This window comes from Neltuma alba, unplaced genomic scaffold, assembly GCF_004799145.2.
Source record: "Neltuma alba isolate B1F8T4 unplaced genomic scaffold, ASM479914v2 tig00007147_pilon, whole genome shotgun sequence".
Taxonomy (NCBI): Eukaryota; Viridiplantae; Streptophyta; class Magnoliopsida; order Fabales; family Fabaceae; genus Neltuma; species Neltuma alba.
In genome coordinates this window covers 113,052-131,238 of record NW_021634689.1, presented here as the reverse complement: position 1 = coordinate 131,238, position 18,187 = coordinate 113,052, and the positions used below count along the sequence as shown (strand labels likewise).

Sequence of the window (18,187 nt, the reverse complement as noted above, 5' to 3'; positions counted from 1 at the left end):
GGTACGAACAGAGGACATTTCAAAAACGGCTTTTCGAACTCGTTATGGACATTATGAGTTTTTGGTGATGCCTTTTGGATTGATAAATGCTCTAGCTGTCTTTATGGACTACATGAATCGGATCTTCCGACCTTATTTGGACAGATTTATGGTAGTGTTCATCGATGACATTCTGATTTATTCTAGAAGTGAGGAAGAACATCGAGAGCATCTTCACATCACACTACGGATATTGAGGGATCACCAGTTGTATGCTAAGCTGTCAAAGTGCGAGTTTTGGTTAAAAGAAGTGAAGTTCTTGGGTCATGTGGTGTCAGCTCAGGGAGTAGCAGTGGATCCTAACAAGGTGGACGCAGTACTTAAGTGGGAAGTCCCTAAATCGGTAACCGAGGTACGGAGTTTTGTGGGATTAGCTGGATACTATCGGAGGTTCATCCAAGGCTTTTCTCAGATTGCAATGCCGTTGACCAAGTTAACCAAGAAGGATCAACCGTTTGTTTGGACGGAGAAATGTGAATCAGCGTTCCAAGAGCTGAAGACCAAGTTGACTACAGCTCCAGTGCTTACTCTTCCAATCCCCGGAGTACCTTATGTGCTTTACATCGATGCGTCACTAAAGGGTTTGGGTTGTGTGCTAATGCAGAACAATAAGGTGGTGGCATACGCTTCCAGGCAGCTAAGGCCACATGAGGAAAATTACCCAACCCATGACTTGGAGCTAGCGGCAGTAGTTTTTGCACTAAAGATCTGGAGGCATTACCTGTATGGCTCCCAGTTTGAAGTCTTCAGTGACCATAAAAGTTTGAAGTACTTGGTGGATCAGAAAGAGTTGAACAACCGGCAACGTCGTTGGATGGAGTTCCTGAAGGACTATGACTTTGAGATTAAGTACCATCCTGGAAAGGCAAATGTGGTAGCAGATGCTCTGAGTAGAAAAGCAGTGCATGTGTTTTGCATAAGTTTAAAGGAACAATTCTTGCTCGAGGAGTTATTAGAGATCCCAATTGTACCATCGGAGCAGGCTACCTTATGTGCAGTGCTTGGAGATTATGAATTCTATCAAGATTTACGAGCGGCTCAATGGGAAGATGATCAGTTGGCAAAGATTCGGGTAGAATTGGAGGATGGCCCAGTACAGGACTATGAACTTGGAGATATGGGCATCCTGAAGTATAAGAACCAGATTTGTGTTCCCCAAGATGAGGAGATTAAAAGAACTATCCTAGAGGAGGCTCTTCGAAGCCGTTACGCCATCCACCTCGGAGCAACCAAGATGTACCACGACCTAAAGCAGTAGTATTGGTGGCCCAACATGAAAAAGGAAGTGACTGACTTCGTACTTCGGTGTTTGACTTGCCAGAAGGTCAAGATAGAGCATCAACGACCTGGAGGTTTGTTACAAGGGCTAGAAATTCCTCAGTGGAAGTGGGACAGCATCTCCATGGACTTCATTGTAGGTTTGCCGAGGACACCGAAGGGTATGATGCTATTTGGGTGGTGGTGGACAGATTGACAAAATCTGCTCACTTTTTACCCTACAAAGTCAATTATACCTTGGAGAGAATGGCCAAGTTGTACATGGATGAAATCGTCAGGCTTCATGGTGTTTCGTCGAGTATAGTCTCGGACCGAGATCTGCGCTTTACTTCTAACTTTTGGAAAGCGGTGAATGCGGCTTTGGGTACTAAGTTGAAGTTCAGTACGGCATATCACCCATAGACCGATGGACAGACCGAGCGGACAATTCAGATGTTAGAGGATATGTTGAGGGCTTGTGCCATTAAATTCAAGGGGAGTTGGATTGATCACCTACCCTTAGCTGAGTTTGCCTACAACAACAGCTACCATGCCAGCATCCAGATGGCCCCTTATAAAGCACTCTATGGCCGGAAGTGTCGATCACCTCTTTGTTGGACGGAACTAAGTGAGAGAACGGTTTTAGGACCAGACTTGGTAGATGCCACCACAAAGAAGATTGAGGTCATCAAGCAGAAGTTGTTGACAGCTCAGAGCTAGCAAAAGAGTTATGCTGATAGGAGGAGGAGACCATTGGAATTTTGTGAGGGTGACCATGTGTTTTTGAGGGTCATGCCTACTACTGGTATTGGGAGGTCCATTAAAGCGAGAAAGTTATCTCCTAGATTTCTTGGACCCTTTGAAATTCTGGAGAAAATTGGAGAAGTAGCCTATCGTGTTGCTTTGCCACCGCACCTGTCCAACGTACATGATGTGTTTCATGTGTCCCAACTAAAGAAGTACCACCCTGATCCGTCTCACATCTTAGAGCCTGAGGAGGTGGAGCTGGATGACAATCTAACTTACCAGGCTGAACCGGAAAGGATCCTTGATGTGAAGGACAAGCAGTTGAGGAATAAGACCATTCGATTGGTGAAAGTCTTCTGGAAGGGCATGAGTCCTGGTGATGCCACCTGGGAGACAGAGGAAAGGATGCGACGTGATTACCCTCGTTTGTTTTCTTAGTAAGTGTTTTGTGTTTGTTTGTGTGGTGTTTGTGTGATTGCTTGAATTTTGGGGACAAAATTCCTTAGTTAGGGAGAATTGTAACATCCTAAGTCTTATCGGGTTTTAATAGCCTCTTTTGGGTTGATTTTGAGGATAGATTAGCAATTTAATCTTGATCTTAGTGTTTGGGTTGAATTTGAGGTTTGTTGGAGGAATAGGTGAACGTACCCTCTCAGGGTATGTTCGCCGGCGCACCGAGTTTCAGAGGGAGAGTGTCTTTTCGGGAAGGTTTGGCCGCGGCGAAGTCTTGGGGACGCCGCGGCGAAGTTGTTCAGGTGAGCGAGGCTTCCCTTTCGGGAAGGTTTCGCCGCAGGTAGGGGCATGCCGCGGCGAAATTCTTCTGGGCGAGCGAGAGTTTCCTCTCGGGAAGCTTTCGCCGCGGCGAAGTCGGTTTTCAGGCGAGTAATCCCTCTCGGGATTAGTTCGCCGCGGCGAAAGGTCGCGAATCTATATATTCGGGGAGCAGTTCAGCGTGCGAAAAATAAGAAAATCTGAGGAGGTAGAGAGAGAGGCTCTGCTAGGGTTTCGGTATTTTGGCTTGGAGGGGCATTTCTAAGGATCCATTACCTCAAGTAAGTGATTTTAACTTCTAATCTTCTTTCTTTCTTGGAATTTCTTGGAATTTCTGAGGATTTTTGGTGGAACCCTAGGATTTTCTAGGTTGTGTTAGAATTGAGGTTTTTGACCGATTGTTTTGGGTTTAATTGATTGCATTTGGTTAGTTTAAGTATTTAATCGGTGTAGTTTTCTTGGATTTAAAGAATCTTGAGTTTTTGGAGTAGGGTTATGGAATTGGATGATTTGGGATTGAGGATGATAATGTAGAGATTGATTTGAGTTTTGTGTTTTGGGTTATGTTAAGGAGGGTTAAATTGGATGTTTAATCGGTTTAGAATTGTTGTTGGACCTTAATTGCTCAAATGGGATGTTTGGGTGTAGAATTCCATAGTGGGTCCTTGAGGTTGTGAATCTAATTGATGTTTGGAAAGGAATTAAGGTTTAATAGATTGGTATGACTTGGAGTGTTGCCTTGATAGTTATACCCTTTGAGTTGGGTAGAGTTTTGATGGGAGATAGGAATTTTGTGTCTCCAAGTGTTGTTGTTGACCACATTATTAGTTTGAAAGCTAATATATGATGGTTGTGTGTTTGTGTGCTTGTGTAGACCGGTTGTGAGTCTTGGTGGTGCACGGGCCACATCGTTGGTTTGTTGTTCCTTGCTCAGGCGAGAGGTAACCACTTTCCAATCCTTAGTACTTGCTTCTGTGGTATTGTGAGTAGATTTATGTTTTGTGCTCTAAGTAGTAATTATGTTCAAACTGTATGTTGTGTACAAAAAGGAAAACCGTCTTGTGGGGTTTCGACTAATGATGAATGAATTTTGGAATTGTGAAAGATATGCCACTGAATGAGGTTAATTGTGAAATGATTATTACTTTTGATTATGATTTGAGCATGATGCATTAATTGGGAATTGGTGAGAGTTTTGTCTGTTACTACCACGTGGTAAGGCCTCCATTAATGCATGATGGTTGGCTTAGTACGTCCCCCATAGTGAGGGATAGGCCTTTTGGCTCCCTACGTCCCCCAGAGTGAGGATAGGCCTTTTATGGCTCCTTACGTCCCCCATAGTGAGGGATAGGCCGGCTTCGGCTCCTAAAAATCCCCCAAAGTGAGGGATTTGGTTGATGGGATTGCATCATTGCACTTACATGAATTGTTGTGGCTATCATTATATATTATTTGTGAACTGCCCCACTTGACACCTCACGAGCACCTATTTAGTAGTACCTAGTATTGGAAAGGTTGGTTACTGGGACTTTGTCTCACCCTGTGGTTTACAATGTTTTTAGGTAAAGGTTCCAGGCGTGGGCCATCGGGAAGAGATGCAGAGGCTTGAGCTTGGTTAGCTTTAGGCCTCTAGCATTTGTATATGTATGACTAGTATATATTGCCACATTTAGGACTGCTTTTTGATATATTTGATTACCCGGCCTTGTTGTAAACTGGAGAGAATGTATCTCCTTATTTTGTTTGGCCGGAGGCCATTGCTAGTGTTTGATGAACTCTGGATTATATGGTTGAAAACTATTTAGATGGGCTGATCTTGATGTATGTGTTACCCGGGCTGGAGGCTCGGAGGCCCAGTGGATATGAATGGATTATTTTAGTTGCATGCAACGTCTTACGGGTTGACCCGAGCTTGAAAGTCAATTCTAAAAATATAAAATTTCCTTCTACTATGGTAGCTCGTTTTAACAGCTCTCCTTTTCTACCATAGTAGAGGTTTTATGATGGGTTAAAATGTCTGAGGTAGAGGGTTTTTACAATTGGTATCAGAGCCAGGTTTCGATCCTGGGACCTGTGGGTTATGGGCCCACGCCTGTGAAAACTCGACTTCGCCGCGGCGAAAGCTTCCCAAGAGGAAACTCTCGCTCGCCCAGAAGAATTTCGCCGTGGCATGCCCCTACCTTCGCCGCGGCGAAACCTTTCCGAAAGGGAAGCCTCGCTCACCAGAACAACTTCGCCGCGGCGTCCCAAGACTTCGCCGCGGCCAAAACCTTCTCGAAAAGCACTCCCTCTGAAACTCCCGGTGCGCCGCGGCGAGCCCTGAGAGGGGTACGTTCATCTATTCCTCCAACAAACCTCAAATTCAACCCAAACACCAAGATCAAGATTAAATTGCTAATTTATCCTCAAAATCAACCCAAAAGAGGCTATTAAGTTATAATGTTTTAAGGTTAAGGGTTTTACAATCTGCACCTTATGGAGCTCCTCCTCTACTGCACTAATAAGCCTCTTGTAGCTTAAATCAATTACAGCCATCAACTTTTGATGTAAGCTCTACAACTCGTGCATCACATTATTAAAAAAGGTCAAACACTTTTTCTTGTTAATGCACATTGAAATTACCAAGCAAAGCACACACTAGGTGTAAGTCAGTGAGACTTCTCCTTGTTTTCTCCTCATTCTCAACCCTAATTTTAGAGCCCTTCCCCTTATACAATAAGCCTCTACGGCTCCGTCTTTCTTTCTTTGTCATCTCTTTTATTCTTTTATTAGTCCAAAATTGAATAGCATTTATTGACCTATGTCTACTAGATTTAGATAATAGAAAGTGCTCAGCAAGATATAACTGCGGCATCAAATTATTAATTTTATCATCACTCCATTTAAACATACAACAAAAAACAAAGGTAATAAATACATATCAATAAGAGGTAGATGCATCCTTCGGCGTTGCAACTCCCTTCATTGTCTTCCTTTACGTTTCTATACACTTCGACATAATCTTCCATCTCTTTCCACAAGTTGTTCACAATGTATGTGGCCCAATCAAATCGGCAAAATCCATTCATAGCACAACACATCACCCTTACTAGCTTGTCACTCACTGTTGTTTGTGAGGTAGCAAGCTAGAAAACTCCCGAGTGTGTACAACATGAACAAGAACTCAAAGTTCTCTTCATTCTCCCTAGATTTAATGTCTTTGAGTATCTTGATAAAAAAGACTTTACCATATTCATTCTTCAACCTCTTATATGTTTCATCATCATCATCCACATCTGTTCTTACCTTTTCCCTTGTGTGGGGTACACCCAACAACTTTACAATATCTTTTGCATCAATTTCCTTGATTTCCCCCCTCATTGTAAATTGATGGGTAGGTGGATCATATGCTCAAAGCATACATACTATGAGGTCACGAGGCAGTCTCTTACATCCCATGTCAAGCAAACTTGAGAATCCTAAACTTTGTACCTTGGCTTTCAATCTTTCATTGCTATTTATAAATTCCACCAATGACTTATATTGTTGAACCGAGCAACGGGTGTTAAAAGCAACTTTTTTCATCTGCTTCTTCTTCTTCCCTTACTTCTTTGGTTTGTTAACTTTATCATTATATTTCTTCCTCTCCTCTGGTGACAGCTCCCTCCATGCCTTTGCTACCTCCCTAACTTTTTGTCTCCTATTCCTAAACTCTTTCCCTAACTTAAATTCATGGAGAAACAACATATACACATTCTTCACTTGTCCACTTGCCTCTCCTTCTCCTTCTACTTCTAATACCATTTTCCCTATTGCAATGAGACCATTTGTTAGTCATTTATTATAATATATTTCTTTCATAATAGTGTCATCAATTCCATTAACAAATGTAATAAATTTCATTAATATATCACCTAAATACCATTATCTAATCAATTAACAAATGTAGTCAATTCCATTAACAAATATAGTAAATTTCATTAACATATCACCTAAATACCATTGTCCAATCAATTGAATTTGCAGTACAACAATGTTGTCATTCCCATAACAAATCTAGTTAGTTTCATTGATGAATGTAGTCAATTCCACTAACAAATGTAGTAAATTTCATTAACATATCACCTAAAAACCATTGTCCAATCAATTAACAAATGTAGTAAATTCTACTAACAAATGTAGTAGATTTTATTGACATATCACATCAATATCATTGTCCAGTCAATTGAATTTGCATCACAACAATGTTGTCATTCCAATAACAAATCTAGTCATTTTCATTGATAAATGTAGTCAATTCCACTAACTAATGTAGTAAATTTCATTAACATATTACCTAAAAACTATTGTCCAAACAAATATAGTCATTACCAAGACAAATATAGTCGTTCTCAAACCAATAGTTGTTATTTCAATACAAAATCAACTAGTACTATTTACTACTTACCTCATCAAATTTACTACTCATAGCTAATAGAATTTATTACTGCTTTCCAAATTACCAGAATAGGAAAACCTTTGCAAATTTTACCTATAGGACAAACTTTTTAGCCTAAACTATTCAATGAAAAAGAAAGTAACTTTATTATTGCCACACATGCAGACAAAATTTTACTAAATTCAACTTCCTTAAAATCTCACCTTGTCCCCATAGAAAGCTATACTCTTTTTAGCAAAGTCAAATAACACAGACAAAACTATCCTTTTCATTTTGTTCTTTTCCTTCAAATCCAAATAAAACAATCACCACAAGAAAAGCAATCCTTTGTTCCAATTAACGGCCACCCAATATGGATTAAACACTATCAATCACAATCATTTCCAAATATGTACACAACCAAGCACATGAGAAGTAAGATGGAAACAACTTTTTTCGTCCTATAGCAACTTATGTGCAAAGAACAGAGACGGAACCACAAAGAGGATTACTGCACAAATACATTTTAAGACGGAACCACCCATCGAAAATGCTCTATTGACAACAATATTCAAGTTTCCTACCTGTTTATCACAGTTGGTGTTACTTCAGCGAACTCCTCAACGACAACAATTTCATGGAGTACGAGTTACTTCAGATAGGGTAATGTACTTCAACGATGTTTACCAATTTCACCAACGGCACTTTACTCCTATGACGGCGACAATATGATTTTGGATAATCCTTTTGGTGACTGGAGGAGCTTGGATTTAGTTTCATCAAGTGGGGGATTGGTTTCTCCGAGTAGGGGGATTCAATTTTCACCGAGTGGGGGGATTTGGTTTCATCGAGTAGGGGGATTTGGTTTCATCGAGTGGGGGGATTGCTTTCACCGAGTGGAGGCAGTTTCTACCTTTCTTCATCTCCTCAGTTTTCAAACATAATAAGGGCAATTTGATCTTTAGGCCAAAAATCAAAATTCCTAATTGGTACCTGATGCCTTTTTTGTCATTTTGTTTATTTGGATGCCTTCTTTGTCTTTTTGAAATTCAAATGGTATTTTGTAGTCAATTTTCCCTATATTATATTTCAAAGTATTGCTTCTTTTTTTTTTAACTTACACACACGCACTCCAATTTCTCCGGCGGATAGCACGGACCTCCCTTGTGGAGCTTGACGGTGGATTATCACAGTTGGTGTTACTTCAGCGAACTCCTCAACGACGACAATTTCATGGAGTACGAGTTACTTCAGATAGGGTAATGTACTTCAACGATGTTTACCAATTTCACCAACGGCACTTTACTCCTATGACGGCGGCGGCAATGTGATTTTGGATAATCCTTTTTGGTGACTAGAGGAGCTTGGATTTAGTTTCATCAAGTGGGGATTGGTTTCTCCGAGTAGGGGGATTCAGTTTCACCGAGTGGGGGGATTTGGTTTCATCGAGTAGGGGGATTTGGTTTCATCGAGTGGGGGGATTGCTTTCACCGAGTGGAGGCAGTTTCTACCTTTCTTCATCTCCTCAGTTTTCAAACATAATAAGGGCAATTTGATCTTTAGGCCAAAAATCAAAATTCCTAATTGGTACCTGATGCCTTTTTGTCATTTTGTTTATTTGGATGCCTTCTTTGTCTTTTTGAAATTCAAATGGTATTTGTAGTCAATTTTCCCTATATTATATTTCAAAGTATTGCTTCTTTTTTTTTTAACTTACACACACGCACTCCAATTTCTCCGGCGGATAGCACGGACCTCCTTGTGGAGCTTGACGGTGGATTATTAGGCGAAATTTTAATTAAATGCTAATCAATAAAATTAACTAACAGTTTCTTTTAAAGAAATGAAAGGAAAATATGGTCAACATAAAGTTGTCGATCTTTTTTTTTTTTTACCAAAAAATTATTGACCTTTTTATAAGCAAAAAAATGGCTCGTTTTTTGCCAACTAAAAGGGTCTACATTTTGTGAACCAAAATAGAACCAGAAAAGTCAGCAAGATTCCATGTCATCACATCGTCACGCAGTTGGTGGTTCCTGCCATGTATTTTTCGTCAAACCTTTTCTGTATTGCTATTTGTTAGAATGGGGGGGAAAAAATCTGAATGATCCAAATCTGATCTGAATAGTTCAGATGTAATAAATTTGCGACTAAACTTCCATTTACCTTCAAAATGTTCTAATCATGTTGATATTCATATTCTTCTTTTTCTTGATCAAGATCACCCGTCGCAGGAGGTCCGATCATAAACGGCTCCCCAAGCTTTGGCGCCGGCAACTGAAACTCTAGCCACCGAAAAATTATTTACAATTATAATTAGCAAATTTACAACAACATATAAGAAAATTTACACCTTCTTTATTTTTATGGTTTATCGTAATTATTTTATGTGTTATTTTTCTTGCTCGCAATCAATTGTTGCAAGATTAAACGAGGGATTTCAATTTCACCTGTGACTCTGTGAGGCGCCGATTTGATACAAAAAATAGGAATGACATTAAACATCTGCATTTGCCGCTTTCTTCATCCTAAAAATATTAAAGGAAGGTGACTTGAAAAAAAAAAGAAAAAAAAGAAACCATAATAAAATAAGCTTGAGAGGTGAGGAAATGGCCCCCACATCATTGTTTTCTTGTAGTACAAGCTAGTTTCAACCGCCATAACTCTACAACGCCGTTCTTTTTTTTTTTTTTTAAAGAAAGCATGAAATAATTTGATAAGTCTGATTAAAATAGCTCTCCGAAACATAGTTTTTTAATTCATATTAATTATATCATCAACTTAATGTAAAAAACTAAGAAGAAAAATTCCTGTTGAATCTAAAAAATAAATAAATAGGCCATACTGAGTTGCTAACTACTCTAGTAAGATTTTGATAAGTCAAAATCTATCAAGATACTTACTTATCATTTTAAAATTCAACAAATATTTTTTTTAACACTTTTTTAAAAGAATTGAGTTTTATTCAATCTATCCAACCATGAGCAAAATATATATTGCCTGAAATCCCATTGATTATTGGTTTACTAAAATATAAAAAATATATCTTCTATTATTCAATAGCATTTCTAATTTAATGGCAACTTATATCCACTTATCTTTTCTTCAAAAGAATTCGCCAAGGAGATGCTCTTTCCTTTGAGATATATTTTGGCTGCAAATGTGTATTTTGAGATTTTGCTTGTTTTTTGAGGCGAAAGTTTGAGGAGTAATTTAGTATTTTTCAACTTTATATTTTTGTATTTAATCTTTTTAAATAATTACAGTTTTTAAGATCTTTCCTAATAAATATAATTTTTCTATGTTTCCATCTAATTTTCCTTTGATTTTTCATCTTGGACTACGACCATTTACCTTGTTTTCTGATCTTTAAATAATGTTTTTTCTTAAAGAAAAAAGGTCAAAAAGCATCAAAGGGACAAACCTTCAATGAAAGGGGAAGAACCAAAGCAATTAATCAGGTATAACTTGCTTGGTGGTTACTCCCACACAAGTGACAAGCCCATACATCGTACATTTACTAATGGCCGTTTTCTTCATTCTAAAACATGCCTAAAATGCTTTGACTTGAGCAACAGTGAACTCTCTCTCATTGAATATATAGATGCTTATGATTAGTCATACCCAACCCATACACACACCATGTGAGTTTCATTCAAGTTACCATTATTTTATTAAATCCCCCAATCACTCAATCATACAGCTTTAAAGATTCAATCAATTAAACAAGTCAAATGTGCATTCTTTAAGCATCAAACTTCTTTTTAGTACGTAATATTAGGTTTACGGAGCCTAATCATACGCCCAACTATTTTGCAACCATCATCATAACTGAAGTATAAATAATGCTTTATCCATTCCCACGGACATTTTATAGTCTGGCAAACCTCTTGGTTTTTCACTATATAAACCTCAATTTGTCATCATTCTTCTTCACAAAATCAGAAACATTCTCTCTCTCTCTCTCTCTCTCTGTGCATCATAATCTCAGCTTCTGCACACAGACATGGCGTTTCCGTTCTCATTTCTCCTCCTCCTCCTCCTCCTCTCGCTCCTTCCTTCATTTTCTTCCACGCTTCAAGATCCACACTTGATAGTCGAACAAGTGCACAAGTATGATTCTTAGTCATCGCTCCCTCATAATTTTCAGTTTTCTGATATTCCTCGTGTTCGTCATACCTTAAACCTCTGTTTCTACTTTCTGTTGCAGGAGCGTCAATGCGTCGAGAAGAAACCTGGGGTTTCTTTCTTGCGGAACCGGGAATCCCATTGATGATTTGTTGGAGGTGTGACCCCAACTGGGAGAAGAACAGAAAGCGTCTGGCGGATTGCGGCATTGGGTTCGGCAAGAACGCCATCGGAGGCAGAGACGGCGGATACTACGTCGTCACCGACCCCGGCGACCACCCCGTGAGTCCCAAGCCAGGAACCCTCAGATACGGCGTTATACAGAAGGACCCACTGTGGATCATCTTCAAGAAAGACATGGTCATCAAGCTCAAAGAAGAACTGATCATGAACTCCTTCAAGACCATCGATGGCAGAGGAGCCGATGTTCACATCGCAGGGGGTCCTTGCATCACTATCCAGTTCGTTACCAACGTCATTATCCACGGAATCAACATTCACGACTGTAAACGAGCAGGTAACGCCTACGTGCGAGATTCTCCGACACATTACGGGTGGAGAACGGTGTCGGACGGCGACGGAGTCTCCATTTTCGGAGGAAGCCACATCTGGGTGGACCACTGTTCTCTGTGGAATTGCGAAGATGGACTGATCGATGCGGTTCAAGGATCGACGGCAATCACAATCTCAAACAATTACATGACTCGCCACGACAAGGTGATGCTTCTGGGTCACAGTGACAGTTACACGCAGGACAAGAACATGCAGGTCACCGTAGCCTTCAACCATTTCGGCAAAGGCTTGGTCCAGAGAATGCCAAGGTAACAACTTGAGCAAACCTTTTTCCGACAGAAATCGAGCAACGTTGCTGAATCAATTTCAATTGATTAATGAACCCAAGTATCTGTGTATCATTTGCAGATGCAGACATGGCTACTTCCACGTGGTAAACAATGACTACACTCAGTGGGGCATATATGCGATAGGAGGGAGTGCGAATCCAACTATATACAGTCAAGGAAACAGATTTCTCGCTTCTAATGACGGAACTTAAAAGAGGTGACCAAGAGGGAGAATTCGCCGGAGAGTGAATGGAAGAACTGGAACTGGAGGTCGTCGGGGGATCTGATGGTAAACGGTGCGTTTTTCACGCCGTCAGGGAAGGAAGCATCTTCAAGCTATGCTCGAGCTTCAAGTCTGTCTGCAAAATCGTCTTCTTTGGTTAGTTCTATAACAGTGTCGGCTGGAGCACTTAAATGCACAAAGGGCTCTCGTTGCTGAATCAAATCAGTTTTGGTTTCTCTTTAGGATTTATACTCTGCGTTTTAATGCAGCAAGGGCCAAGACCAATGAGACCCATATGATCTGATCTTTCTTCTGTATATACTTTTTATTTTTTTTAAGTATTGTCTTTTATGACTGCAACCTTAGCTGGTGACGATTGTGGTTGCGCAAGCATAAGAGTTGATGATGTACATCTTTATGTTCAACGACAAGTTCAAAAGAAATGGGTATATCATTTTCATCTTTTTCTTTTAGGTGATGTCATTCTAATCTTTTATTGAAATGAAATATGCTTTTCTTTGTTTTTGTTTTTAATGAATTTAAGGGATATATAAGTGCCTGTTGTGTAAGTTCTGTTGCGCGGCTTATCATAATAACGAATGACTGGCATGTCATTTCATTTCAATATTAGTCTTCCATTTCACTCTCTCTTGGCCTTATTTTGAACCATTTGTTATTCAACTTGATAATGAAAGGAAAAAGTATTAGGAGTGCAAGCAGTATATCATTTATACAAAACTGAAAAACGGCCACCCAAAAAAGGCCCATTATTAGTAAGCTTATAAAATGATGAAACAAAACTGAAAAATGGCCTCGAGTTCAAACGTCAGCGTATGCACAAATCCCCGTTGGAAGACTCACCCACCACAGCCAGGTGCGCAACGCGGGTCGGATCCAGATGTAGTCGGAGTAAAGTTTCGGTGAACTAGGTGGGCAACCCAAAAAAAAAAAAAACTAAAAGATGGCCAACCAAAAAGGCACATCTCCAGAGTCGTGGGATTGCAAGCCGTATGTCATTATACAGAACCCACAAGGTATATAAGTACTCCATCCAATCCTAGATATAAAATTTATTTTGTAGTATAAATTATACTATAAAATGAGTTTTATATTTAGCACTATAGGAGTATTATTAGTATTACATTAGATACTTAATATGAGAGTTAATTGGAAGATTTTGAGTCTTAAATATAAGATCTTTTTCAGACAATGGGTTTGGATCTGTTCTTGATGGGTCGGATTGTTTGATCCAACAATAAAGAATCTTTTTTATCAAGGAAATCATTCTCCATTATGAGGAAATGAATGATTAGAAAATCAATCAAGCATTAATTGTTGATTATAAATTAAAAGCAATCAAAATATTATCTTGTGATAAATAAGTTAGATTGCACCTTCTTAAATTATGGTCACTTTTACCTTATAAATAGGAGGTACCCTTCCCCTTTTCTCTTCGCCATAGCCATTTGATTTTTCTACCTATCTCTTTCTCTCTCTTTCTATTTTCTCTTGTGTGATGTTTTATTATATCATTCAAGTTTAGGTTTTAGTAGTCTAAACTTTGCATGAGCACCAGTAGATCAACTTATAAAACTCTAGAGGAATGATCCAGATCTGACCCAATATGCACTTCCTTTTATATTTATATTCCATCAACATCAATTTACATTGTCTCCTATTTTTATCAAAATATCCTTATTAATTATAAGATATTTTTTCTTAATAAGTATTTTATTACACATGATTAAAGGGAAAAATTTAGAAAAAGCCAATACATATTTAATACAAATAATTAACTTAACTAATTTTCTTAATATCTTCAAATTAATTTTTTAATTCTTATATTATGGATCGAAAGTAGTATTTAACATATGGTAAGAGCTCAATAAAAATGAATTAAGGGTAGGTTACTAAAAAGGTATTAGCAAAGGAGTTGTGGATATTGAGAAGATTCTTTACTCAATGTAAAGAGTTGGTGCCCTATTCCTGTGTGAGAGTCTCCATCAATAGGTTCATAAACATCGTCAAGAGCGGCGGTTTGGTGATCGGAGAGGACATTGAAACGTTTTTGTGGATTGAGATAGCCAGTGATGTTGGCCATGTCATCTCCCTTGTTATATGCCAACTATGCTTATTTTAATTAAATCTCATCAGCAATTTAACAATTAAATTTAAAGACCTATAATTGTTGGAGGAGATATTGATATTCTTTCATTTTTAAAGAATTAGTAGTTAAATCGTATCACAAATAATTTTATAATAACATTAAACCAATAAAAAAAATAATTTTAAAGTATTAACTGTACTTTAATTTATTAAAATATTAATGCTCTTTTGGAAGGAAGGAGTTCGAATCCTAGCTCAGCTAAGCAGGATTTTATTTTCGTTTCAGTATGAAATTACTAAGCTGCCATTCAGTTTTGAAACGGGAAATAAATAAATAAAATAAAAATAGGATCAGATTTTTCCCCCAGCTTGCTAGAAAGAAGCAAAGGCAAAACGTTTCGGGAATTTGGGGATCATTGAAAGTTGGAACTTTGAAACTCCAATTTCGTTGCTCCTCCCACGGATCATCCTCCATCATCTGTGTTGTCGTCGCCGGTGGCTGTGCGTTGTCACCATCCGTCCGTCTACAGTTGCTGGCGTGTAAGTCGTGGGTTCACGGGTTTTCGATTTCCTTGTTCTTCTTCGCCGTTCTCTCTTTCTCTCGACTATATTCAGATCCTGGTAGTTTGGGAAGGCTGATGTTTTATTTATCCCTTCTTCCTCCGTCATCATCGCTGCTTGTGAAGCTTTGGGTAAGCTCAAACTCATCTCTATTCCTAAACTCGTATAACAGTGTGTATGAGAGGAATCTTCTATGCATCTTTCCTTTCCAGTTTCGTTGCTGCTTCTATGTGGGGTTGAGATAGTCTGCTTCTTTTGTGTGGCTGTGTGTATGCGCTGAACTTTGATCCTTTTTTTTTTTTAATTGTGGCTGTTTGTGGTGTGCGAGGAATGACGGAAGATTAAATGACCTTGATGAAATTGTGTGAATGTGGATGCTGGAAAATTCGTGGTTCTGCTTGTGAAATAAGATGCTTACTTATTGAGTTAGTTTGAATGGCTATGAAGTGTTTGATGAATTGTGTGACAGAAGAATGAGATTTGAGGCTTTTGTTCAGTCAAGGCATGAGGGAGGGAAGCTTGTTGGATGTGCGTTTTATTAAAAATTTGATGAGTTGCAAGAGAAGAAGCTATAATGCAAATGACGTTAAGAATGTAACTTATGTAACTTTGTGATTTAGCAAGGTGTTTGAAGTTGCTTGGTTAATACTCCTCCGATTCTCAATTAGAACCTAATTAGAGAGTCGATGTTGGTTCTATATGTAAAACCTAGTCATTTTTTTCCAAATTAACCTTATTGATATTTTCCTAACAATAATTAAGTAGGACGGGGAGGGAAGGAAGGAAGGAACTAAGAAAGATGCTTAAGGGATTATAAAAAAAACACACCATATTAACTAATTTAAGTATTTAACTAGCATGCTTAATCTAGTCAAATTAGTTAATTAGGTATTACATTAAAGACTGAAGGTGTAATATAATATAATGAAATAGTGATAGTGTTGTGACTTGATTAAGGAAACTCGGAGAACCTATTTTATCGCTGGAAAAGCCATCATAGATGTTTTATGAGTGCGGTATAGTTCACAATTTACAGTTGATTAAGCATAATAGACTCAAAGGAGGTAAGAATGATTTGTTCTTATACTCCTCTAGTCCTTAATATAAGACCTATTTATAAGAAATATGATATGTTTTTCCTAAAACACTATAATCATTTTCCTTAATATCCTCTCTCTTTTTTTTACTTGATTGTGATTAAAGTATATCCATATAGGTAATTTAAGAAAAACTGATAAATATGAGAAATAGGTGTTATATTTAGAAGCAAAATCAACTCAACAATTAGGTCCTATATTAAGGACTAGAGGAGTATATTGAACCTTGGTAAAGAATTGAATATGGGAAGTATGGCAATTACACACACACACACGGGATTGGGAATTGTTCGGCAAGAGAGTTCAAGGGTGAAAAGTTTGATAATATTGTTTGAATGGCTTGCTGGCAAAGTCTTTGTAAAATGGTGTAGATAAGAGGAAATTAATTAAAGTGAGATTGGTCAAGTTCATGAATAGATTTTCGGAATGAAATGCTTGAAGGAAAGGAAAAATGGGAGCTGTTCTTCCAAACTTAAGAAATTAGGGTTAATAGTTAAGTGTGATAAAAAATCAATTATTATCTGAACTTGTAATTATCTGATTTATTTCTGCTTTTTCATGCTTCTGTATAAATCTTTTAGACATGTTATGTGATGATGTCCTCTCCTATATATAGCTGTAAACCTTTTGTGTGATGGTCCTCTTCCATCGCTTAGAAAAGTGAATTTATGCATTTGCAGTTGCTGTTGATTCATTTATAGCATTAAAAAACATCATCCTCACGATCACCCACAAATAAGCTGACAGGTAGATTAAGGGCCTATGTATGAATTGAAGTTCTCCTCAGTTTGAGTGTTGAGGTTGCTATGGAGTCAGTGTTCACGGCAGATTCCCCTTCTTATTGGGATTTCATTGTTGTCCTCCTTCTCCGCCCTCTCCTTGCCTTTGGATTTGTTCTCTTCTTAATTTCTCTGGGTAATTTCTCTCTTTCTGATTTCTTTTCTACTAGGCTGGATTTGCTCTAATTGTTATTTGAAAGTTTAAATTGATTAATCCTTCTGTGATTTGGATTGTTGCAGGCTGGTTGCTGGCATGGAAATTAGTCCTGGTACACGTTCCTTTGGTGCAAGAGATTTTTGGTCTCAGGAAAAAACCTGTCAAATCTAAACCACCAACTCGTCGTCTATCTAAATTTTATAGTACCATTAATGCTCAAAAGTCTCAATAGCTTCGGCATGGTAATTTTCCTTTTCTCTTTTCTGTTTTCCTCCACCATTAGATTTGCTTACCCACTTGTTACTCATAGATGCTATTGTATTTTTCAGTTGATTAGTGAACCTGACAATTATTTTGTGTACAGTGTGGTCCCTCTTCTAGAGTCTATTTATTATTTTCATTTTCCAGCCCCCCCCCCCCCCAAAATACCTTGGTTTAGAGGATCAGACAGAGCCAAGAGTTCTACTGGTTTTTGGCTTGTGCTAAGGGACTTGAAATGGATCTAGTGCTCGTTTTGTAGTCTATATTGTGATTGGGGCATCCAACTATTAACATTAATGATCCCCATCAAGATGAATTCTTAGCAATATTTCTATTATGAGATGTCACCAAGACATAAATATCCAGTTCACAAAGGTTTTGGGTGATAATATTGTTAAACTTGGTGTTCTTGTGAGGCACATGATTATAAATATAGCCAATGCCCACTGTTATTAGGACCCAAAGCTGAGACATTATTGTTAGGTGGTTGTTCTTTAATTCCTGTGTAAGGGCAAAACATAAGATGAGGGGCTAACTGTCTTCAAAATTCCAATGTATCGTTCAAAAAAAAAAAAAAATTCCAATGTACTTGCCTTAAAAGGATACCAGGATGGTTTGACTTGGTTTTTTGGCTGGATGGTGTCTTGTGTTCTGTGGTTATACGTTTAGCGTTCTGGCCAGCTGATCCTTTACCGTATGAAGTGTTTCTTTTCAGGAGAAAAGTAGGGGGTAGATTTTAGCCATTCTTGGCCTGTGAATCTCATTTCCCCTCCTTCCCAACCATCTGTTTTGGGATGTGATTCAAGTTCTAATGCATTAGTTA

General features: G+C 38.4%; 1 protein-coding gene, 1 long non-coding RNA gene and 1 pseudogene across 3 annotated transcripts; all 3 read left to right on the top strand.

Annotated features, from left to right (window-relative positions):
• The first annotated feature begins 2,088 nt into the window (after positions 1-2,088).
• Positions 2,089-2,481, top strand: LOC114751880 (uncharacterized). The gene has a single exon (XM_028940571.1). The coding sequence runs from the start codon at positions 2,089-2,091 to the stop codon at positions 2,479-2,481; it is 393 nt and encodes a 130-aa protein (XP_028796404.1).
• Positions 2,482-11,216: 8,735 nt separating this feature from the next.
• On the top strand, positions 11,217-12,619 carry LOC114751887 (probable pectate lyase 5; annotated as a pseudogene).
• Positions 12,620-14,896: 2,277 nt separating this feature from the next.
• On the top strand, positions 14,897-17,763 carry LOC114751884 (uncharacterized). Of its 2 annotated transcripts, none has more exons than XR_003740781.1 (3): positions 14,897-15,201; positions 16,915-17,082; positions 17,187-17,763. It is a non-coding gene; the product is annotated as an uncharacterized LOC114751884 (long non-coding RNA). The 2 variants fall into 2 exon arrangements; XR_003740780.1 differs by having other exon boundaries at positions 16,848-17,082.
• Positions 17,764-18,187: the final 424 nt, after the last annotated feature.

Coding starts and splice junctions, on each gene's coding strand:
- LOC114751880 (XM_028940571.1), top strand. CDS start 2,089: ATGCCTACTACTGGTATTGGGAGGTCCATTAAAGCGAGAAAGTTATCT.